Genomic DNA, 25,920 nt, shown 5'->3' with positions numbered 1-25,920 from the left:
GAAATTGAATTTAATATATTGCACCCCCCTGTAATTCTGCGACAAATATTGTAGATAGAGTTAGAAGAATTGGAGAGGATGTGCGCTATATTTTTCGGATGTAATGGAGTAATAAACATTTTTGACGTAACTCCACTTATGCCTTTCTTTCATAAGGGGTGCGATGTTTACATTTATTTCATTTGAAAAACCTACTTCTTTTATTTACAAAGATATTATTTTATTATTAATGAACGGAATGCAAATTATTATAAGAAATTTAATAAAAATTTCACATTTATTTTCGCCTGGTTTTATCACGATGTATTTCTTTATCAAAAAAATCATGGTAAATTTCAAATTAAATTTCGTGTCGAAAAAGGTTCACAACCTCGGCAAATGTTTGAAGTCCCCAACCCGCATTGGCTCAGCGTGGTGGACTATTGCCTAAACCGTCGCCGGAGAAGAGACCTTCGCCCAGCAGTGGGGCGCATAAATGGGGTTGATGTTGAATCATTTACTTTGAATTGCATTAAAACAAATTTTGCCAAATGACATACGCTAACTTTTCCGATTTGATGAATACCAATTTAAAAAAAAATACAAATAAATCTTTGTGCTAATCATGTCATAGACCATATTTTTATAACATAATAAACATTCGAAAGCCACATATTTCATTTAGACATTAACTACCACAAATCTCATTTCCACTTTTTAAAATTTACGATTTGAAATTACTTTAGTTCATTGACTTCACAACTTCTTGTAATATTGATTCTTTTAATGATAAAGTTATAGGAACTCATGTTTTATTTTAATTGAGGTTTTATGTTTCATTTAGCTGATCATTAATTACTTGTGGAAGACTTTGTCCATTGAAGTACTGCCATCTTACATATTTCTACCGCCAAGCAGTAATGTGAGCATTACTGTGTTCTGTTTTGAAGCGTAAGGGTGCTGGTGAAATTACGTGCATATGGGATTTTTCAATATACCTATGTCTCTGGGTGACGGGCGCAGTGGCAGTGCTCATCAGATCTTTACGATTAAAATGGCACTGCAACTGTTATGTACAGGCGTGCCGCTTACCACCAGGTGCATGACTTGTTCGTCCCGTCACTTAATATCATAAAAAATTATAAAATAGGTGTAATAAATGTTTTATTGAAATAATCATCGAACAGGTGGTTATACTATGTCTACTGCTTAAAAAACAGAAAGCGTTGTCTCCTTGCCTAAAAGTATTTTACCTAAATTTTGAGTGATACACATAGAGTGCATAATACTGCAAAATGAGGTCTCGGAATGATTACAAATAAAATGTAAAATTGCAGTGATGCAGTGAAACATACCTCATAATTAGGTTTAGAGTTTTCTTAATATGTTATTTTATATTAATCCTATACGCGTGTATTGTGTTTGGGATCAGTTGGGATCAGTATAAATCGACGTGTCAACATTAAGCACGTGTTTCATTTAAGTGCTAAAAAAAATGTCATCACCTTTTACCACACTACAAAATTTTTATTGCTAAATAATTGGTATATTTTGTTTTTATTGAATATCATGACTTTTTACTACCAAGATATTTATCTTTTTTTTAAATACTCCACTTTTTAAATACTTTGTTATAATTATGGGTACAAAAATCGAACAAACAGAAAAATTTTTCATTTAAGTTTCATAAGCAAAAAATTGCGAATCTACTCGACCCGTAGCTCAGTTGGCGGAGCGGTAGCCACGTTGAGGCAATAGACGCTGGTTCGTGTCCAGGCGGATTGAAGAAACTTTTGTTTGTGTTTGTTCGATCTTTTTATAAATATTTGCTTTACATAAAAATATAACAATATACAATAGAATAATTTAGGGATTTCAGAGGGAGGTATTATCAGCTCTATGTGTATTTACTGCCTTGAAGGCACATTTCGCTTATTCCATTCTTGGTCATAACACATGAAGAAATCGATGTTCTGACAAATAATAAGAGTGAAATGAGCACATAACACTAAGCGATAACAAATTTATCAATCGCAAGGCAATCTACAACAAAGAAACAATTTAACATATTGATTAATTTCCTTATAATATATTGTATGAAACAGTTAACGAAATTAGAAAATGATTCAATACATTTACAAACACTTGCGTCACAAATCTGCATTAAGAAACAGAAGCGAATTTCAAACGGTAAACTATACGTGCTGTATCATATATCATTAAATTGTTATATTATCATTGAAGTGCATGCATACACCTGCTATGACGGCATTAATTATTGCAGAATAATATCATATCAATTGTTACGATTTAAAAAGGTTATGCAAAATTCCACGAATGAATGAGTGCATATTTTATAAAGTTTATTTAAAAATTACAACGGAATTGTAAGATCTTTGTGTTTAGTTTAAATGACATTGTTATTTTCTGGTTTAGCATACTTTAATTATAATGTGTTAGTAGCGACTGTGGTGTCTAGGTACTGTCAAGAGCACATTAAGGTTGACACTTTGTACTTTAGACCGTTCTTGTCGTAACCGGCATAGAGTTGGATTTAAATCTTAAGCGTCAAGCTTGACGTGCTTTTGAACATAACCATTAAGAGAAAGAAAATACATTTGAGCGCATAAATATAAACTATACTTTAGACAAACGTAGAAATTAAAAAGATCGGGTTGCTATAAATAAAAAAAAAATTATACTTATTTTTCTTTTTTTATCAAGTGACGGGACGACCAAGCGTGCTAGTTGTTAACAACACTCCTATCCGTGACAGTTGCAGTGCAACTTAGAGCTTTAAATCGTAAAGACGTGAGTGACACTGCCACTGCGTCCCTCACCCTGAGACAAGTTGAAAAATCCCGTGTGTCTACTAGTGTTTATATACTACAAGAAAATGCATCCTTTATTGAAATGAAACTATGTTTTCGGATCCGTATATGTGTTCTTTAGACAAACCAAAGTTTCTGGTCCTTTACAGGTCCCATGGTCAAGTAAAGGTAAAGTCAACCTCTTAACAATAAGTCTGATATTACATAATTATACACGCGATTTACATCTGAAATATAGTTTAATTTCCATTGTGTAACAATGGCCAAAACTTAAGAACTCGATAGCATACTTAATGTAAATAAAACCATTTACTGTTTGAAAATTTTAAAAGATACTTTTTTAGATAAAGCGGACTATGAAATTACATCATTTACTTTCATCCATGGGAAAATCATAGCAAAGAACAGGAAGCGAAATTAACTTCTAGTAAGTAAAGGCAATAAATCGAAAAATATAATTTATATGCAAGTCCATTCAATAACAATAAAGCAACGACATTCACCACATTTTTCTTCAAATAAAGCGCATTCCATATTCAGAGACGTGTTTTCGTGCAGTCGTAAAAAGTTCATGTCAATACATGAAGACCCTTAAAGTCAGGTTGTTGAACTGTAAAAGGGCGACAATATGATAAGGAAAGTCGGATGTGTGTAAATACCAAGGATTTTTGCACGAATGTAAACTTATATAAGTATTATTTATAAGCTTTAAAGATTTATAAGAAATTATCACATGACTTTGTATTAGTTTGACTCTATTTTCTATCCTCTCTATTATACAATGATTGCATTGTTAGGTTAGGTTAGGTGGAAATCCTTTTGAACCGACTTTAAAAAAGATAACCTTCTCCGGTTATCTTTTTGTGTGTATGGTACGCGATTATTCCGACATTTATTAATCGATTTCGATGGTCCTTTTTTGTTGGAAAGGGGGTACCTCAGTAGTGGCTCCATTTTTATTTTTTTAATAATACCAAGTGACTGGACGAACATGTCGTAAGCGACACGCCTGTCCACAAGAGTTGCAGTGCCATTCAGATGAGACATAAGTTGACAAGTCCCATGTGCTTGCAACTTCTCCAGCACCCTTACCCTTCTAAACTAGAGCAGTAATCAGCACATTACTACTTGGCGGCAGAAATAGGTAAGGTGGCAGTACTCCTCTGGACGAAATCTTTCACAAGGAGCTCCACTGCTACTAAGATTCAAATTTGAAGAAAATATTTTTCTTCTAAGAGTGGCAAATTAGGGGATTTCACGCATTTTCCATTACAGATATTTCTGTACTGAGATTATTCCATATAATACTCGTATTACATCCGTGTCCTGTGCAAACATAGGAAAAGTATCAGTTGTTTTTTTATAAGAGAGTTATAATTAGTCAGGTATGGTCATAATATAATTTACGTTCATTATCAGTTCCTAATTGAATGATTTGTGCGTTCTTGTTAAATGGTTCGGTGCACCACTGTGGCCGTAGCCCTATTAGGAAGGTTCAGGCTTAACAACAGTGCCGTGCAAACCAAATATATATGGCATACGCAGAGGTCAGAGTTCAGAATTGTACGCTATGCTTAATATTATTGGTATAACTAAATTCTTTTCCGTGTTTTTGACGATTTATGTATTTGTGTGGCCAATAAACAGTATGGTGTAAAAATTTTAAACTCTCTCTCAATATTAATGAAGACCTCGGTGGACCAGTGGTTTGCACTGCGGGTGCTGGATACAGATTTCCCCGGTTCGACTTCCGGTAGGACCAATTGGAAAATGAACTTTTCTTAATTCGTTTTGGTCTGAGTGCACTGGGATGAATTCCGTTGCTATTATATTTATAATAATAATAATAATAACACACACACGCATAGCCCCGCACTAGGGAAACCACTAATTACACCCCAACTCACTAGAGAAATAAATGTAGGCCGTACAAATATTTCTCCCGGCTCGGGAATCGAATCCGTGACCTCTGCGTGAAAGACCAGCGTGGTGACCTGTTAGTCACGGAGGTAGTTAATTACATATATGGTAAACGACGCGTCTGTCCGTAGCAGTTGCAGTGCCACTCAGAGCTTTAAATCGCAAAGATCTGAGGGACACTGTCACTGCGCCCGTCACCCCGAGACACAAGTTGAAAGGTGCCTGTAATTACACTACCACCCTTACCCTTCAGGACCTGATGACTGATGTGGCAGACCAGCATGGTAGCCGTTTGGCCACAGAGGTAGTTAAAGTTTGTGACCAGGTAATTGGTATGGATAGCTTCCACATCAAAAAGTAACATTTTTGAAACTATCAAATTACATAATATAACAATGACAAATTTAAAATCAAAGAGTAAAAAATTAATATGTCACACCTTCGAGTTACTTGTGGCCATTATAATAATTGAGAGTCAATATTAAAACGTATACGTTCTAGATTACTATAAAGACTCGAAATGTAGAATAGTGACCCAGATGGACAGAAAAGATTACCCTAGTGACGACAAAAGGCTAAAGCTCGAATTACGACACAGACACAAGTGAGCCGCGAAGTATCTCACGTGGTTACACAAGAAAGTTCGGAAGTGAACGGTTCCGTCCACAACAATGGTTGAAAACCACGAGTATTAAGTATAAACCTTCCATTGTAGCTTTAGAGGTTAGCAATTAGGCAATGTTAGGCAAAGGAAGTCCTTGTGCGGATTTTAAGTAAAATTTGATGACCAACTGCAGATTGTGGCGTTTTGTAATGTCGACAGTTGTTGCCTTCGTTACGGTTCGTCTTTTAAATATTATTACAATTCACGAACACGTAGCATACGTAATTGCCAAAATAATAAAATTGGATTTCCGAATACAATAACATATGAATATGAAATATATAAATAGGAATAATATTATTTGATCCTCAAAGATATAATTGTTCTATAGTAAATGTGCACTTTTTTTACAATATTTTTTTTTATGTTTGATATTATATTAACTGTTCCGTCTACATTGGTTGATCTACGGATAAATTATAAATGATCTGTATTCAAGGTAACATTATCATTATGTTTAAGCATAGTAAATTAATATTTGATAGACAAAAATAATATTTGATTCTCTTTTTTCATATCCCTCCCTCCATTCAGTAGGTTATGTTAGTATATGGTAAGCAGCATGAACCGAGCGAGCGAAGCGAGCGTGTCGCGGCAGCGGCCGGCGTGTGCTAGAAACCAATTTGCTTGCATTTCTGAACATAGTTTCAGGTTTTTTTAATACTCATTTGTCTTACTTTTGAGGCTCAACATGAAACTATAAAAGTTAATTTATACATATCAAACTTTAGCTCTTTAGCTCAGAACACAATAAACATAATTTATTGATTTGATTTATTTTATGTGTCGGAGAAAAAAGAACAATCAACTAAAGATGACCGTTTGGATTTTTTGCCGGCTGCTTTTTCAAATGTAAAATGATAATTTAAATACATGCCACATAAATATGACCTAAATCCTCGCATGAGAGAAGACCCGTACTCAACAGAGGGTCGTATAAATGGGTTGATGATAACGATCTCCAAGGTCGAGTGGCTTGATACCGGTTTGCATGTTGTCGCTATCTCTGAGGTCCCGGGTTTGATCTCCGGCCGGGAGTATGGGAGTATGTACAAAAAATAACTTTTCTATATTGTCTCGATTCTGGGTGTTTGTGGTACCGTCGTTGTTTCCCATTTCCATAACACAAGTGCTTTAATTACTCATTTTGGGATTACAGGCGGAATATTTTCTTCAAGTCTAAGTGGGACCACTGCTCAAACACCCCCTTTCCAATAAAAAAGAATCGCCGAAATCGATTCACAAATGTCGGAGTAATCACACACAAACACACACAAACACACACACACACACACAAACACACAACACACACACACACACACACATACAGAGAGAGAGAGAGAGAGAGAGAGAGAGAGAGAGAGAGAGTGTGTGAGAGAGACAATAAAGTCCAATTGAGTACCTTTTCCTTTTTTTTGAAGTCGGTTAAAAATACGAAATAGTTTCGTTAGCTAACCATATTACAACACAGGAATTCTAAGGTAAAGAAGTTAATCCGATTTATGGCTTATTTTAAACTGAACAATACTTGTGCCAATTTCAGTGCAACAAAAGGCTTGCAAAAAGATTGTCATTATATCTAACGCAACGTTGTCTATTCTTTAGGAAATTGGGACATTTTGAATAATATCTAAGATCAATAAACTGAACCTACATATATGGACATATTATCTAAAGGCATAGAAATAAAATGATAAATAAAAAGCAGTCGCTGCTGTAACCGGCTAGGATGAAGCAATACAAGATTTTGGATGTGAATCATGGAATTTTTAACAAGTTTTTATGTAACTACACTTAAAGTTATTTTTAAGTCTGGGAAATAGATTAAAAAAAAGAACATTTGTCAACGTTTTTGCACTCAATCTTAAAACTTTAAAGTTAAATCAAGAAAGGCGACAATGGTACCGCTGCCAGCCGGTAGTATGTGGTATGGAAATTTACGAGAGCGTAATTGAACTCAATGTGAATGTGGAGTCATTATCAATGGCCGAAAAAAGGTGTTCCACATACATAGATACATGTCTACATACAGCTACGAGGAGTGATCTAGAGATGTCAAAACCACCAAATTTTAATTCATTACTTTTTTCGAATTCCGGGTTTCCGGAAATGGTTTTACTGCATTGTAGGATAAAGCCACCAACGTAGTAGTTTTGTCCTACGACGTTGTAAGAAACCCACTTTGGATAATAATAAAACATGATATTTAACTGAGTTCTACATTAATTAAAACTATAAAATGAAAAATTACTAATGAAACTTATTATTTCATTTTTATAGTGGTCGCGTAAGAAACAAAGTGCGTGTAGGACAGTTTCAGATAGAAAAGACCTGAATTTGTTACTACTGTTCATCAGTCTTCACAGATTGTACGACGCTCCATTCTACTATATTGTCATTTCGTAGTAAACAGAATAAAAAAAGACTGTTCAAGCCCATAGTAGATATTCAAAATTTTTGAATAAGTAAAAAAGACTTTGTTCTTTAACAAAGAATATACAAATTAAAAAAAAAAGTTTAAATCTATGACGAAGAAACGATAAAATCCTCAGCAATTTGCTGGTTTCCATTCTTCACTTGGTAAGTATTCGCCCCTGGCGACTCCGTAGTTTAGACGAGTATCTTTACGATTGAATATTACATAAACCTTACTATATAGAATATTAAAACGGATTTAAATTTAGTACATTTTTAAATTTAATTATAATTAATTAAGCGATTTAAGTCTCAAAAGTTTCGATATTCCCGAGACTTAAAACAAGTCTCGTCTCGAAAATGCCTCTATCGAAAAAGGAACAAACAATGGAGCTACACTGGTGATATACGTACATATATCTCTGTCGCGTCCTCAGCTCGCGTTAGCGTCTTTTCATATCATATTCATGGTAGTATTGACGTGGTCTTTTTTAAGAGTATCAAGTACAAAGTATATTGTGTACATTTCCACAACATGATATGGTTAAACAGAACGTAACTTACATTTGGGTACAAGTATAGGAACATACATATTTATGACCATATTTCATAGTTATTAAGCTACTTACATTAGCATGCTTTTAATTTGTGGTTATTACTTGAATTATAATCAAAATTATTTTCATACATATAATTATTGTTTCAAATATTTGAAAAGCTTTGTTAGATATTGTCTAATTTAATTAATAACTAAAGAACATCGCGTTTCGCGATTAAGAAATCAATCTAAACAGTAATGTGTATTAACAGCATTAATGTTAAAAAATTCGATATTGGTATCTAAAAGGTGTACACCAAAATTAGAGTTACAAAATTAAATACTTAATAACTTGTAAGGCAGATTTGTAATTTTGAAGAAGAGGCAAACAATAGTATTTACCAACAATCTTAATATATTTGGTAACATTTCTCACCCATTGTCTTAGAAATCTTTCTACAAAAGTTAAGAAACAATAATTACGTTTTGTGTAAAGTATTAATTTATTCTCGCGACCAAATGAAGCGTATCGTCTCATTTTCAGTAGGTCATTGTCACCTATAAGCGTGCAGTTCAATTTTATTCACCATGAAATTTGCTTAAAAGTTTGCTTTTGCAACTAGTATCCGACCAATCGTTGGGGCGGATTGCGTAACAGCTTTTTTCGTTTTGTAAAACGTTTTAGTTCCCTTAACGCCTGTTTGCTAAATTAATTTCAGGGTTATTTTGTATTTTAGTTGTATTTACTTAGTATTTCTTTTTCCGTTTATTATAATAGCCTTCGTTCGGCGTTAGTTCTCTAATAAACTTCACTTATTAGTTTGAAATTTAAGTTTTGGTACTATTCAGCCTACACAAACGAAGTAGACCTATAATTTAGTCCTACGTTAACATTCTGCAGACTTGCTGTCATTGTTATTGTTTCGATAAAGGTGTAGGTGTAATAATGAAAAAGATTTTTTTCATTAACAACATATTATCCAAACGATATACTGTCGTATCTCATAATTGTGGAAACGAGAAAACACGATTTGAAAGTTCAATAATTTACAAAATGAAATCAATAAATTTTTATTCTCATTTAAAAATGGATGACTAAATATTTTGTATAAACAATAATTAATAACACATTATTCGCAATAAGATCCTTTCTATATTTTTTTTAACTTTAAAATCGCGTTTTCTTAATTTCACTATTTTTTTATATATATTTGAGTTACAACAGTAATTAGTTTCAAGTGCAATGAATAAACAAACATACCATTAGCCAGAGTTCTTCTCGTTTCTCCCGCAGGAACAGCTGTAGTAGCAGAAATCATAAGAAGGATGGCGACAATCCGTGCACTGGCACTCATTTTTAATATCTTCACGAATTGTAATTCAACAATATGTATTATATATTTTAATTTTTTCACGATTTCGTTCTTATTTTCAATCGGACGCAACTATTTCCCGCGTGGTCGTGGTAACATTTGCGCCGAGGCACCGTTGGCGTGTACCGCGGTCCGCGCGCTGTCTCCTACTGCAGTCGTCGATACTTTCTAACCGATTTATGCGCGAACGCAACTGTTGCTGCAGTAACGTACAAGAGCTTTAGTTTTATCAGTTGAGGTTCTTCAACCTTTTTCTTTGTTGCGGTAACATTGCGTTGATAAGATAAGATCAATCGTATCGTCACAGCAATAACCACAGAATATTTACAAATAAAATCGTAATTATGGAAATTAATACTGCTAAGTTATTCTTTAAGTTATGGTGTTTCCACTGAGGAGATCCGTGATCCACTCGAGATGGAATATAAAGGTTGATAATCATTTGATGAATCATTCAAAACTTTCAGGTCGTGAGTTCGCTTCAGTTTTTTGTTTGTGTTTTTTAAGGTATAGAGTCCAAAACTAGAAATGTACTGTCCAGTTGGTAAAATGTAACCGCCCGCCGCTGCCTCTAGATATTAAATTGATAAGACACTCTTGACACAATGTATTAAGAGTGTCTTTTGCATTGAAAGCATTGGTTTAAGTCATACCTAAGTTAAGGGCAAGTGGACATTAGTACCTTTAACATCGCAAAAGCGTTGCCAGTCCTGGAATATAAGATGTTAAATCTCCGTGTTGTATTTCCTTGGCTTTTCATACATATCTCGAACAAAGCAATTAATTTTGTCGTAGAAAATATAGATGACTCGGTAGTACCTACCTGGGTCATATCTGTACAGAAAACTCTACCACAGAAATATCAACACCAAATAATAACCTACTTATCAATTCAACTAGTTTTTATAATAACATACGTAATAATAATAACATATAAAAATACGTACAATCATATTACTAAAAGTGGTGGTTTAGGAATAACAAATTACTAAAATACTCGTTACGTAAACTCTATTTTTTACTACCTTATACATGCATACTAAACGCGTGCTCATTTGTTTTTTAAAGACTTACGTGATTATTCTAAAACTAAAATTATATTATAAAATTCATTTACTTAACACGCATTTTATGATGTCAGTTTGTCCTAACAATCAGTCAATAAGGCTGGGAAATAGAGCGTGATATTGATGAAGAATGAAAAAAAATCCGTTAACCTCATTTTCATGGCTAAGTGACTGATAAAGAAATGGACATAATTTTGATAGGAATATGCGTGAACGCTTTTTACTTTATAAACACTTAAGTAACTAGCGTTAGAAATTGTTTTATTGCGTTTATGTGTTGCTAAGTTCTGAAAATAACAAAAAAGATAATGAATAAACATAGTAGCTAAGATGGGTCCCAATACATTTTTAAAATACCAAACTTATTGTTTGTATAGGTAATTTGAATACAATGTGAAAGACCTCCAGCGACAATTCATAAACAACAATAAATACATTATTTTCAGCTAAAGCTCGCTGCCATAGATTGTTGCATTTCTCAAATTATAAATGAAGCTAAATTTAAGATCCGGTATTTCTATTATAATAATTTTGACAAATTTTGAATGATGTTTGCGATATAAGGAACTTAATGGACACTCTAGTACTTATAATGATAATAATAGCGCACACACTCAATATTGCCTCGCACTAGGGAAACCCTGTGTTGCGGGTGCCATGGTCACACACATAGATAACCATAAATTACACCCAAACTCACGAGAGAAATAAATGTAGACCATACAAATATTTCTCCCGGCCCGGGAATCGAACCTGGGACCTCTGCGTGGCAGTCCGGCATGGTAACCGTTCGGCCACGGAGGCAGTTAGATATATAGCTATAACTCCTACCCATTGACAAAAATCGCAGCTTCCTGGGGGCCAGACCTAAAAATCTGCATGGATGAAGTACGTTAAAATCGAGGGATAATTTGTATTGGTGAGCCTACCCATCAGAAATTCAAGGAACTTACGCATTCACTGTAGTTCAGATCTTAACAGACTTAACATTATCCTCGCATTCGTGGTCAAGGAAAAGGTCGAATGTCTGACTGATACTGTGAGAGCATTGGACAGGATAAACCCCGATAGCATTTCCAACAACGTTCTCAAACATTTTTCCACGCCTCTCATCTTCCTCATAATAGCGATAGTCCCTCTTTGTCGATGACACTGCGATGTCCTGCTCAGTGTACTGACCCAAGTTATGTTTCGCATCACTCCATCTGCATTCATATGTACACCTGTGCCATTGGTTACAAAAGGTTGAGGACTTCTATCTCCTCACCTATCTACCTTATCGACTGCAAAATTTATTGGGAAAATACGATCAACGATTTCGGACTTGCCCTTGATAGAAAGCTCTCGTTTAAAGATCATGTCAAGACCGTTCGTGATTGCGCCCCTTTGTTATGATCTGCCTCTATCTCTTCTTCAGTAATCAGAGAAAAGGAGAATAAATTGCGACTTTATACAGCTTGCATCCACTAGCCAACCCCGCTCATATGCTTCTCCGCCAGCAGGACATTTTTTTTGTAGCAGTAGAGCACCTTGTGAAAGAGTTCGTCCAGAAAAGTACTGTACATTAAGTAATTCTGCTGCCGAGCAGTAATGTGAGATGTGAGCATTACTAAAAAAAATGGTGACAGGCGCAGTGGCAGTGTCACTCAGATCTTTGCGATTTAAAGATCTGAGTGGCACTGCATTTGTTATCTGTCTATAGACAGGCGTGTCGCTTATCACAAGGCCCACGCTAGTTCGTTTCGTCACTTACTATCATAAAAAAAACACTGCAAAGAGATTTAAGCACAAAGCGACAGGCACACCATGGTACAAACCTACGCAGTGTCAACATCTACATAGATCGCTACTCACAATAGCTCAAATAATGAAACAGTTCAATTTATGACAACACAACAACACGAAACTGATATTTGATCGACTGAGCTTTGTGGATCGAGATTATAGTCGCACTAAAAAGGACAGATAAAATCATGATATAATACTACCCACGTATACTACTTAAGTACCTAACTACAGTTAGGTACTTAATGTGCCAAAAACTCTAGTCTAACTTAATTCTTTTATGGACAGTAACAGTGTTTACCGTAAAATGAAATATTAGAATATGATAGTATGGGGTACCTCGGTGCGCTCTATAAAAATAATAATAATAATAATAATAATAACGCACACACTCAACATAGCTCCAAACTAGGGAAACTTGTGTCGCGGGTCCCATGGGCACACACATAAACAATCACAAATTACACTGTACTGACCAAATTCAATGATTTACATACACTGAATATTTTATATTGATACAATATAAGCACTACGGCAAGAAAAGTACTACTGACATTGTTATAACTTTTCTTTGCGAAATAATCTATATAACCCCATTACAGGGTATTCTAGTTTGCAAGCTAGGCACAACTTTTGTACTTGTTTCTATATTATTTGCAATAAAGTTATTATTATTATAATTATATATAATATAATTTTGTTGTCAGCAACTCTCCGGCAAGGTAAGTATCCTACATTTAAGTATCTTATACATCTACTGTTAACCATTTTAGTGACTTTGGTAGCTAATAACTAAAAGTAATTAGGTTTTGTCTGCAAATTCGAAGAAAATTGCTTTAAGAATCGTAACATGCGTGGTTAACAGCGGCCGCTCTAGTTATAACATTTTTTTATAAACAGCGCATCGTGTGTAACCCACTATGAACACTGCCTTATGAGTCCTAAGTCCAGGTTTAAAAAAAGCTAAGTAGCGCTATCTAACAGAAAATTGTGACACTACAGCACAGTGAATAAGTTATGTGATATTTCCTCACATAAATAGATGGCGTTAAACAAAATTAATTACAACGCCATCTAACGTCGAGTAGATAAACTTTGTTGAAAACTGTGTCGAAAGTACAAGTTCACGTAGTGTGACTACTATCTGGTAGAGGGCAGTGTAACTATTAAATCGCACTGTTACAATATTGTAATATTTAATATTCTGCCCTCAGATTAAAAAAGGCAAAACTGCTGTATGAAGTACGCATAGTTGTAATACGAGGGCAGAAATTGTTGTATTTATAGTGTCGTAATTCAAAATTGTCTAACTGAGAAAACATGATTAAATAAAAACTGAATGAAACCAAAAATATTATCATATTCTCGTTTATAAATGGATAATTAAGTATTACGTACAAATTAAAATAATCAGTCACGTTATTCGCAACAGGATCCATTCGTTTTTTTTTTAATTTTCAAACTGTGTTTTTTCAATTCCGCAATTTTGAGTTACGACACTATTATAATAGCAGTGTGATATCTTGTTGAAAAAATACTAGGTTTTTGTAGTTTACTTTTACAGGTATAAATTACTTGTGCCTATTAAATATTTCAATACTAGGTCTATTTTACTAATTGGATAACCATTCAGGAGCTTTCTGTATTGTATATTCCATTCCAAAGAATAGTCTTTTAAATATTACATATAAACATAGGTGTTAAGTGTTTCCGTTGTGTTTAAAAACTTAGGTTTGTGTTGAAAAACAAAACAAAAAATGCCTTGTCGAATTAATTTATTTATTTTCAAGTAATACTATTGTAGATGTAACAAAATAGTTTCTATTAGATTAAAGAATTTATGTACAACAAGTAGGACGCAGGATACAGTTTACAGACATTTACTAATATAGTAATAGTACACATAAATAAGTAATTAATAACTTAGGCTAAAAGTCTTTCTCGTTTAAACTTTAATTTAGTAGTTTCAAGTTTTTACCTTAAAATAAAATGAGATGTTGAAAGAGATTGAAGGAAGCAACAAATTTTTTAACAGAGTTACACGATGCGAAGAAATGGAGGAACTTAAAACTGCTTAAATTCTAAAAAAAATAATAAATTAATCCTCACTAACTAATACTTAATATCACAGATAATTACCCATTATTTAATTATCAAAAATATTTAATTTGTCCTGGACTTTTACATTTCTAAAGAGAGCGCACCTTAAAAAAACTAAAGTTTTTTTATTTTTTCAGATCAGGAGAATGTAAATTTATTTCAGCTGTACATTTAGATTTCTTTAGATTCTTTTGAAAAACAAAAACGATTTTCAAGATTTTAATATCACGCAAGTATTATACTTAAACAAAAACATAAAAAAATCTTGAAATGCGTTCATTTTGATTGCAAAATCTGACACAGAAATCATATGTCGTATTGAAAATTCCTACATTAATATAGAACACAAAAATTTTCTTTAATTCCAGTTAATAAATAGATAAGTACAAAATCATTAAAATCTATAAAGTACATAGGTACTTTTTAAAAAGTAAACTAGACACACGACGATGCCACGCGTTTGTCTAAAAAAATGCCTATTCACGCGTACAAATGGTGTATCAATGAGATAAGGATGGAGTATTCCGGATTTTCCAGTCAACTCCAGGAGGAACGGTGGTGGTGAAGCTAGAGTGTAAAGTGCGCTGTGCACAGTCTCTGAAATGTAGCCAATGGAAAACCGACAAGCTGGCCACTTTTCTGAGGTAGTCGTGATTTTGCTACTCCGATTCCACAAAAAAGTGGTTGCTAATTTAATAAATCTTTTTGCTTCCCCAAGGCAGGTATAGTTTCTGCCTTTTATCATGTCAATACTGTCATTGATCCAACTTTGCCGACCCATTGTCGATCCCTACAAAATCTATCGCAATTTTAACATCGTTTGAATAGCATAATGGCAATGACTAAAAAAATGTGAAATTGAATCTCTGTGAATTTACGTGTTGTTAATATCACATTCTTATATTGTAATTATAATTTACTATATTAATTCTCATTTTAATGATTTACATGTTTAGTGAAAATAAACAATATGGATTAAATACAATAATATACCACTTCACATTAAAATTAATATGTAAAACTCAGTGCACAATAACTGAAATTCAGTTTCTTTTAATATACACGGCCTCTTAAATAGCAAATCCCGAAGACAAGGACCTCCGGAACACTAAAAATCGCTTGGCGATTCGACTGGGTTGTAAGTGTCAAAGTCTACCACCAGTAGAGCGGAGCTGTCACAAAGGCTTCCATACACGAACGAATTTGCGCTAGATAAAGACTTTAAAGCTGTATTGGTGTGAGTTACTGCTTAACCGTGAAAAGGATGCCTATGGATTCAACACTTCTCTTTGTCGCATAATAATCACCGGCATTTTGGAGTCGCAGCGAGGTAGTGTCGCGAGCTACTTAACCAAATTAAGTAGCCAAGCCTACATTACGTTGCGAGCCCTCGCCGTTTTGTCGAACTAGGAGTTTTACTATCTCTCCTCTGTGATAATTTTCGAAAATACTGTTTGCACATTGTTTTAGTTACATGTTTTTCCCCCTTACATCTGAGTTCTAAATACCAATTTTGTAGCATGTTGCCATATGCTCTAAAAGCTAGATAATCGTTCTTGAAGCATTGTGTTGAGTCCACGTCCAAATTCAAGTGAGATAAATTTGTTTTTTTCCTGTCTGGAACGGTTATGTTAAGTTTAAGATCCAACATACTGTCTTTTACTTCTTGTATGGTGCTGTATAAATGTCCAATCGTCCTTTTTAGGATCTCTTTTCGTTTAGTCTTGTAGGTGTTGTAGGGATCATCAGGGAAATTGAGTCTGAAGGCTTCTAGGTGCTGGAAGAGAAGGTGGAAGTCTTGCAGTGACTTGTAGAGTTTTGGCATTTGGTAGGCATACTGAAACAAAAGAAAATTTCACTTAGTCGTATGTCGAATTTTCAAATACGGAAAATTATAGTAAATTGTATAACAGATACCGTATTCCGTGAATATTAAAACTTTAATGAAAATTCAAACGGTGCATATGGAACTACAAGTATTATACAAGGAAATACCAACATGATTGTTTGTCAATGCCACAAGGCGTTCTAGTAAAACTACAGGTATTAAGAGAGCTCCTTACTATGTATCCAACCGTATGAGGCTGGCAAGACGATCCACCCTTGTCAGATTCTATTAATGGATATCAAACATGGATTAAATTTGTAACTTTTAAGTTACAAAAGGTGATTAAGTATCACAGTAAGCTCATATTGCGTAGTAAATAAATTTATTGTCCCCAATATAGCGAATGCATTAGTGTTACTGGCGGTTTAGTGCGCAGGATTCGTGTCGAGGCTGCGTACAGGCATGCGCGATCGGTGATTTCAACCGGCATTACAATTTACACAGTATTACGAAGATGCTTTGATGCTAGCTTTGAAGTTGAGCATAGTTATTTGTTTGACACCATTTAAGAAACTGTTGGGTTTCACATACTAGCAGAAATGTTGATTATTTTGTACACATGAGGCTTGTAAATTTCCTTGCTTTAATATTCTATTATCTTTTTCAGTGTTGTCATTGTATTTGCCGCAACTCAAACGCTCACCAGTTTTTCTGCGAGCAATGTGATAAGTTGTAAAATTCAATAGGTATTTGATTTCTTGTTTAATTTCTAGAGCTTTCGAGCGAGTTGTGGTCGACTACCCGTGTCGAGATCACATAAAATATTCATTTAAGGTTTTAAGAAAGGCGAATCAAATTAAATATAGAATAGAAAGTTTTCATATTTAAAATGTTCTATTCCAATAGGATAATTATTACAAACTCCTTTTATTACTTTAAGAATAAAGACTATGGTTATAGGTACGTATATATTCTTTGTTACTATTTAAGACCACTTAAGCTATTACAATATGTATAAATCTACAGTTGTAAATGTCTACATAACTTTGTGCATTCGCACCGTTACAAAGATTATATAGTAGTATTATTTAATTGTAGTGCATGATACTAGTAACATCAACTTAATGTACTTGAATATTAATCTGTATACTGTCGTAAATTTGATTAAGTATTTGTAATATAGTAGATATGTTAAGTACTTTCAATAGAGCATAATGTACAGGGTGATTCGCTTTAAAATACATTTATATTTGTGTTATATCAGGTTTGCTTGAAATTTGAAATAATAAATATTAAATAATAAATTTTCAAGCAAAATACGTTTTTGTTTGTGCTTTAAGTAAATGATGTCATTTTTGACTTCATGATGTTGTATAAACGACACGCTGTATACAGCAATACAGCATTAATAAGGTCTAGTTCGGTCCTAGGACAATGCCAGTTCATGTAATGACGGTAATACGAATAAATAAAGATTACTAGACTATCCGGTTTCTACTACCGATAGTTATAAGCCTGTTAAAACGCCTAAGTCATTCTTACAACTCGTGTTGAATTCTGCGGAATTATTGTCGCCTCATTTAGACTAATGAGAATTTCTTAAGATAAATTAATTTTGTTTATGAAATGTAAATTACAATTAAAATTTACTAGAATTGAAAATGAATTAAAAGTATATAACAGAACGAGTCCGAAAAAAACCCCATAACTTGAAGTAGACGTTAAACAAAGTTAAAATTAAATTTTAATTGTCTGAGTAACACTTCAGGAAAACGCATTTAAAATACGTAATAGAGAATTAAATGAATGAAGTCACTGTCCATCATTGTTCCACGAAATATATTAACCCTAGGAACGCCGCGGTCGGCCGACGTCCGCCGGTTGACACCAGACGTAATCGACATTTGTTTATTAGGAATCGCATATCACATCCCATACTTCCTCTCCTTAATGTTCATGAACAGCTGACTCATATTTCATAATATGAATCCTCTAACCTTGTGTTACACGGTTACTTTGGAGTATTCGTTATAAATGTGTCACATACTAGAATTGTTATTTTTAATTAGTTACTCTTATGACACAACGTCGACTGTATGGGTATGTATTGGAAAATGTATCGTCACAGCGAGAAAAGTGCATCACATGCATAACCTACACGTTTTGCATTCTACATAAGTTCCAATTTTATTACACGACGTTGGGATATTAATCGAAATTTATAGTCGTTTCATAACCAATTTTCACTTTTTTCAAATCGCATTAGCAGCTTCGCATATTAAACGGCGGTTGTTGCGTGCGTTTTATTGCCGATTGCGAAAAATTAATAGCTATTCTTTTACGGATCATAAAACCATTTAGTCGGTCGCCGAGGTGGACCATTGTGGTACGGGAGAAACTGTCGACTCCACAATAAAAGCTTGGCGAGCAAATATGGCCGCGTATTAAAGGCTGCCTTTAGAGACTGAAAACCCGACAATGCACCATACGTTTGCCTCAAAGCACTAAGTTTAGTCGCGTACGTGTCGGACACAAATGCGCGTCGTCGGAATCGTAAGTTCACATTCGTCTCAGTTGGACAAATAATGTGTTTTTAACATTTCGTGTTGTTTTGTTAAATCGTAAATACTGGACAAACACTAGCGCAAGTGACCGGTTAAGCCGTTGGCGCGTGAAAGCGTCGAACTTGTGGAATGCATCGGACTAAGGGTTAAGAAAAGCCCATGGATGATTTCTTGCATTATTTTTACAGACTTTCTGTGGTATACTATCGTTTGTGATAAATTAAAAGCAGAAGCGAAACGAACAAAACAAGAACATGCAGCTCAAATAAAATTAACTAAACAATGTCAATGGAAAATAAATTTATCGAATAGCGCTTCCATTCAGTTCTGTGCTCAAACCCTTTGTTTTAACGTCTCATTGGAGCATTATTTAATTTTTAAATTGTTCGTAAGTCAACTAAGCCGAAGCGGAGTTGAGATCACTTGAATTCTAACGCTTTCCTTTGCCCAATGTTAAATATTTGAATTTCTTAAGTGGACATACATTGACGAACTGTCGAGACTTACATATGAAATATTTAATATTCGTCGTTGTACACATTAAGGCACTACAAGGTTCTTGAGTTTGTCGAAGATTGGCTCTAATGTTCAGTGCTCTTGAGTCAGTGTAATGTGTAAGCGCACGAGTCACTTCGAATGCACACACACTTATTGTCTCGTGTCGCATTAACTTTTGTTTTGTGTACTAATTAGTGGGTGTCCAATATGAATACATAATAGAAAGTCGCGGTCCAGATGTGTGTTCGGTAAATAATAAAAGAGCTTAGGAGACCGTTAGTGGGTTCGTGTGTGTTTTATATTTTATGAACGAAGGCGGCGAAGAAGAATCGATAATCCCGATGATTACCATAAACAACTCGTTCGACTCATTATGTCAGAGTATGAGGCGGCTCTAACGCACAATCGCATAAATTATATGATTCTCGCTCGTTACTTTGATATTGATTACGTATTGACACTTGAAACTGACAATCATATAAATAAAGACGTGTTACTAAATTTTGAACTTCGTTATGTGATGTCTCAATTATTATATACTAATATATCGGATAATAACGTTCACGTTAACGTTTTATTTCGGAAAACTTTTAATACTGTCCATCATTTCTTTACCATAAGTTAAGAGGTAATGTACCATAGTAACTACAGTGCGGGTTTGCGTGACGAAGGAATCGACGCTGTCCATCTATGCAAATTTCCTTGAATCGTTTAACCGGCTCCCGCGCAGCTTCTCAGCCTCATATATCACCATTCTTAAATGAACTCTTTCATTCGCCCGATTCTTTATTTTTATTATAACTAACAATGCGAACGGCCTGTCATTTGAGGTCGCTTTTCATTGGCCGTATCATGTGGGCAGCGGCTTTTTTCAACATAACTCATCCAGATTAAAAGGTGCTGATGTTATTTCGTTTTGATTAACTTAATAATTGGTTTGTTTATATTTCATTAACGAATATTGCTAAGCTACTTTCAAGATGTCAATAAAATCAAGGTTTGAAGCCAATGAAACCGAGAGAAGCCATATCAACGTTATAAACCGCTGTAAAACATTTAAAACTACACCGATTTATAAATGCGAAGCGGTGCTGGAAATTAAGGGCTTGAGCATCTAGTTATTGCCCTTAAGTACAATGTGAAGTAAATAAACGTGGTACAAAAGCTGGCCACGTGTAATTTGGCTCGACGAAACCTCATTTAAGCCTCGACCGAGGCGGCGAGCTGAGCTAATGCACGCGGGAACCTTTGCTCAAATAAAGCAAAAATAAATTAAAAATAATGTAAAAACATTGAACGGGACAGGGAGATGGGCTGGACCACCTCTCCCGACCCCCGGAGTGATCGACCGCAATAATTATACTGTCAGACGTTTAAAATTCACTTCAAATATTAAATACAGTTTATCCAAAACATTGCGTTATTGAATTCACCGAAACCATTCCTTGAACACTTGCTGTGACATGTCGCGGCATGACTAATACAAATTAGGATCGCCAATGAACTCATCAGGTAAGTAAATCCTAGAGTTTAATGATTTAGTTATTGATTGATAAGTAGGTACTTACTTTTCGTTCAGGAATAGAGGAGGTATCGTTTCGTCGCGCTCGTCGATAATTGTGGTAATGGATATCGACGAAGTTGACAGTTGGTAGCCAACGTGGCATGGAAACTTCTTTGAAAGGTTGCAAGTCGGGTTGTAGCAGTTTCCAGTCGTTGGTATAGTGATTCTTCGTGTTTCTCACTTTCCTCATAATTTTGTTAAATTCAGTAGTGTAGGATTCGGCTTTAGGATTTTTTGGTTTTCTCATCGATTCTTTGGTGGGTAGCATGCTGTCTGTCTTTCTGTTATGTCGCCTTGACATGTCTTTGGTGGTTCCCTTATGATTCCTGTCGTGACGTTTCTTGTGCTCGACGCTCCGAGCTTCAGTTGGTATTATGCACATTGTTATTATTGCTACTATAGATATAGCTACCAACAGCTTTTTGGGCGAACCTGGAACAATATACAATCACTATTAAGATTTAATCACTCTGATATATTTTTATTTTTACGAAAAGCGAAAATTTAAACGCTTTAAAAGTGCCTATATGCTGTGAAAAATTATAAAACATTCTACCATAACAACATCAACAACTAGACGAGTATTGAATGAGCTACAGCGATAAAGTCAGACAAAGAAGCTATTGACATACATTGTGTATTATATTGTACATTTGTTATCATTACGTAGATTAATTTTCACGATATGGTGTCTGGAAAGGAACTGACAATCACATCCGATGACGATGTCGGAGGTGTAAAATTTTGCGAAAAAGGGCAAGGTGAAAATTGGTGACAAGTATAATTCTTAGATTATACGGTCATGAGGTTGTTACACTACTGTACAGTATTGATACAAGAAGATATTAGGATAAAACTAAAATATATTTATACTAATTAAATAATTAAAAGTTTCTGAAAGCAGCTGGCAAGGACAACGTTACTGGTATGATAATAAAAGTTCTTATGGAGTGCAAGGGTTTGTAGGAAATAAAACGTTGCAATGAGAAGTTTCCAATTGTGGGACCGGTGCCTTCCCATTAACTCCAGGACGGGAGCCACCTCACATAAAAAATAATAAGCTTCGCGATTATCGTAAACACGGCACCCACTACGTATACGCGGCGATCTACATCTCGACTCCACTTTCTCGACCATTAAACCTGAGTTGGGGTACGCGTCGATGCAACGCGCACGTGATTTTTTTTTCATCAATTTCGGCCTGACAGACGAGTTTTGAGATATAATGTAGGTGGTAGGTGCTCCACAAGGATCGTGTTTCTATCCTATATTGTCCTGTATTAGACTGTAGCAGACTATAGTAGTCTGCTACAGTCTAATACAGGACAATATAGGATAAATGTCATAGGACAAAAAAGGAATGAAAATGAAATGAAATGAAAATGAAGTACAGAGCTTAACGGCCTGATAATTGAAGTGTCACCAATAATATTTTAACACAATAGAAGATTAGCAAATACGTCACACCTATCCTGTGGAGCCTTGCGCAAAAATATGGCCATCGTTCGATTTAACGTGTGAATCTTATTGAAGTTTTTGATGTTTTGCGACGGAGTCATAAAACATATTTTATGTTCCAACAGAGACTCGCAATTCTCTGCGTTTTCAAACTTTTAAAGGAGAACCACCAACATTGAAACGGCTTTGTCCGGCTCAGGTGCTAAAAACGTAGAAAGTTATCTTTTCAAGAAGCAATTTTAGTACTTTTATATAGCACTGGATGGTTTTTAAAACAAAAGAATACGCAGTGACTTTGATTAGACGAAATTTTGTAGTTATACAAGTATGACACAAGTAGGTTCCTTTAAAACAACGTTTCTAAGTATCTGCCATAAACATTTGACTTGTGGAATCGATACTTAGAACTTTATAAGTTTAGACAACATATTATTAAGTATTTGGTAAGCGATGTTTTCCTTATTTGTTTTTTTAAACAAAAACTTAAATTTGTAAAAGACGGGGTTAAAGAAAGATCGAAGCATTCGACATTCTTTGCAAACTATAAATTTTTAATACCGAACGCGCAACTAGAAAAAAAAAACAAATAGATTATCACAATAACTGACCGATATAGACACCTTGGTTTACGTCAAACGAGGATAAAACGAGTTTATGGTCAGTGAATCATTAGGTCAATCCGTGTCGTTGACAATTTAATGTATGTTAAATAATGCCAAAATAGCCATACTCTAACACTGGCTTCATTTGTTTTTGTTTTCAATGCCTTATTATGAACATTTCGGTAGAATATTTTTTGCTGGTAGTTTAATTACTTTAATATTACTTAATAAATAACTTGTCGTTTATCATACTTCTTACAGTCACTAATATAAAATGTATTGAGCGCAAACAGGGTTCTGATTTTCGATCGAGAGCCGTTGGTAGGGAATCTGTTTGAGGAAAGTGTGTACGTTATATTTTGATCGTGGTTTTTGGGCTAAAGGCTATTGTTCAGTAGCGTTTTAAATTAACTATATCGAATGCGTGCATAGACAATGCGAGTACAACACGGAATGTGTTATATGATAAGATTTGGTAACTGCGGGGTTTCCCCAGACGCGCACTATTGTTTCAGTTTTATATACAAAACGTGTTTAAAAACAAAAACAATTATAATTATTTTTACCTGCATAAGTATTTAGATGCAAAGTTTAATAATTTAATTTAATAAATTATTAATGATTATTTGTTATAAATGCAAGACGTTATAGTTAATTAAATAACACGAGTTGAACTACAGATGTAATAAAATAACTTATAAGGACCAACAATAAAATGTTATGTTATTGTGTAACAAAGTAGTTGCAACCAGTAAATGAAATCATCAGGTGCGTTGGATTATGTAAACTTGATGCTATTAATAGTTCTAAGTTTGATTACTTACAGCGTTATCTTTTTCTGAAAAGGTCATATAAAGAAAATGGCAACAAAATGGAACTCTATTAATGCAACTGCATTATTTTCTTTAATCAATTTTGTTTATTAAATCGAGTTAGCGGATCTAGTTGAAACATGTTTGTGAAAAACAAAACCAAAGCAAGCAAAACCTTTGTTTCGTCGAAGATAATACTGCCGTTCTTATCATATACAACGTAGTAACCATTTTTAGCGAAATTGTGTTATTATATCTGAAATATTTGTGAAATTACAGGCATATGGGACTTGTCAACTTATGTCTCAGGGTGACGGGCGCAGCGGCAGTGCCCCTCAGATCTTTGCTATGTAAAGCTCTGAGTGGCACTGCAACTGTTATTGACAGGCGTGTAGCTTACCATCAGGCGCACGACTTATTCGTCCCGTCACTTGATATTACAAAAAAAACAGCGAAACGAGATTTACAGCCCCCCTATAAGCGCTTTTTATATACTTATTTATTTTCAGTTTTATTGTGATGCAAACTCAGCGTAATTTATATTTAAAAAAAAATTACGTGCCAATATATCGAAAGTTACTAAAATGCAAATACATTGTTTATGACAAGGATAATAGTGTAAGTGACAGAAGTAAATATAAGTTCTACCGAATGCGAAAACTTTGTCCAAGTATCGCATGACGTGGTAGCGAGATTCAGCGAAGTATTCTTTTGATCGATCGCCGACGGTGAGCGTTTTTCATTTACACACGTAGCGCTGATATGTCTTTCTCGATATGTTATTGTCCACTTCCAAAAATGATCACGATTTTGCTTGCAACGGTTTTAAGAAATGAGTGATGTTCGTTACGAAATATTTAAGTGGTTATGTTTGTAATTGGCCATTATAAGCGTTTGTTTTTATAATAATTTCCTTTTAAATTTATCGAGTTCTTAGGTTTTCGCGATTGTTACACATAGGAAATGAAACTATTTTTCCGGATTTAAATCGCGTATATATGTATGTGTTTTTTCAAACAAACCGACGTTTCGGGCCCTTTACAGGTCCCATTATCACGGTTGACGGTTGTTCCTTTTAAATTGTTTTTTTTTTTGCGAGAATTCCGAACTTTTCAGTCAAGATTCTCAGCTTGAATAAAATAAATGAAGGCGGAAAGTTTGGTTTTATTTTTAGATTAAAAAAAAAATAGATATTTTAATATTTTAATGCAATGAAATCATAATCCATATGGAAACACATAAAAAAGGATATCTAAAATTTAATTTTAATCTATTTTTTTGTTTTATTTAACAAACACGAAAAAAATAACCCTAATAAAATTGACAGTTGTGAACGTAAACACTACCCTCTAACGACGCAACTTTTTGACTACCGAATTGACGCTTAATGTTTATAAAACAACTCATATTATAATCGACAGATTGTAAATATTAAAACTAAAAAAAACACGCACCGGTTAAAAAGACATCCATGAACAACGCATTGATGTAGTTCCTTCAAGCAAGTCCATATTCATACACGATTTTACAGATTTCCGAAAACGTGAACGGAAGAATGTAACACTGGCTGGGAAACACGCGCGAAAAGAAAAAAAAGTATTCCTAATTCACTTTTTAAATTCAAATTTGGTAGCACTCGAAAATATTCGCACTCGATGTCGATAGCGTGTGTCACCGATGTGGTGCGAGGAGCGAGTGTGCGAGACCGGCGCGCGGGCAGCCTCCTCGATGAATGGTCACCGAAATGCCTCGCCGTACATGAAATAGCCGCTCAAACTATGCGAAATCTCATACTCGAACGCCCCGTCGGAAGGACCCTTGCGGTGACTTCCTAAGTCTTAAGAAAAATAGATCCTATTTTAAATTGTAGTTAATAATAAATTCACGTTGCTCAAATACTTTCACATTTTCATCATGTCCTA

The 25,920-nt window shown here is 34.5% G+C and overlaps 2 protein-coding genes across 2 annotated transcripts in view; both read right to left on the bottom strand.

Annotated features, from left to right (window-relative positions):
- Nucleotides 1-9,849, bottom strand: part of LOC113229475 — a 115,642-nt gene extending 105,793 nt beyond the window's left edge. Inside the window, exon 1 of the mRNA XM_026463074.1 lies at nucleotides 9,609-9,849. Coding sequence (XP_026318859.1) covers nucleotides 9,609-9,702 — 94 coding nt within the window. The 5' untranslated portion in view covers nucleotides 9,703-9,849. The remainder of the gene's footprint in view (nucleotides 1-9,608) is intronic.
- A 1,905-nt stretch (nucleotides 9,850-11,754) lies between these two features.
- Nucleotides 11,755-25,713, bottom strand: LOC113229746. Its single transcript, XM_026463428.1, has 4 exons — nucleotides 25,453-25,713; nucleotides 21,131-21,558; nucleotides 16,124-16,509; nucleotides 11,755-11,992 (listed from the first exon to the last, which is right to left on the bottom strand). The coding sequence occupies exons 1-4, from the start codon at nucleotides 25,469-25,471 to the stop codon at nucleotides 11,755-11,757; spliced, it is 1,071 nt and encodes a 356-aa protein (XP_026319213.1). The 5' UTR covers nucleotides 25,472-25,713.
- Between the last annotated feature and the right edge of the window lie 207 nt (nucleotides 25,714-25,920).

This window comes from Hyposmocoma kahamanoa, unplaced genomic scaffold (assembly GCF_003589595.1).
Source record: "Hyposmocoma kahamanoa isolate Upper Pololo Valley unplaced genomic scaffold, ASM358959v1 62, whole genome shotgun sequence".
Classification (NCBI taxonomy): Eukaryota; Metazoa; Arthropoda; class Insecta; order Lepidoptera; family Cosmopterigidae; genus Hyposmocoma; species Hyposmocoma kahamanoa.
This window is presented reverse-complemented; position numbering and strand designations above follow the sequence as displayed.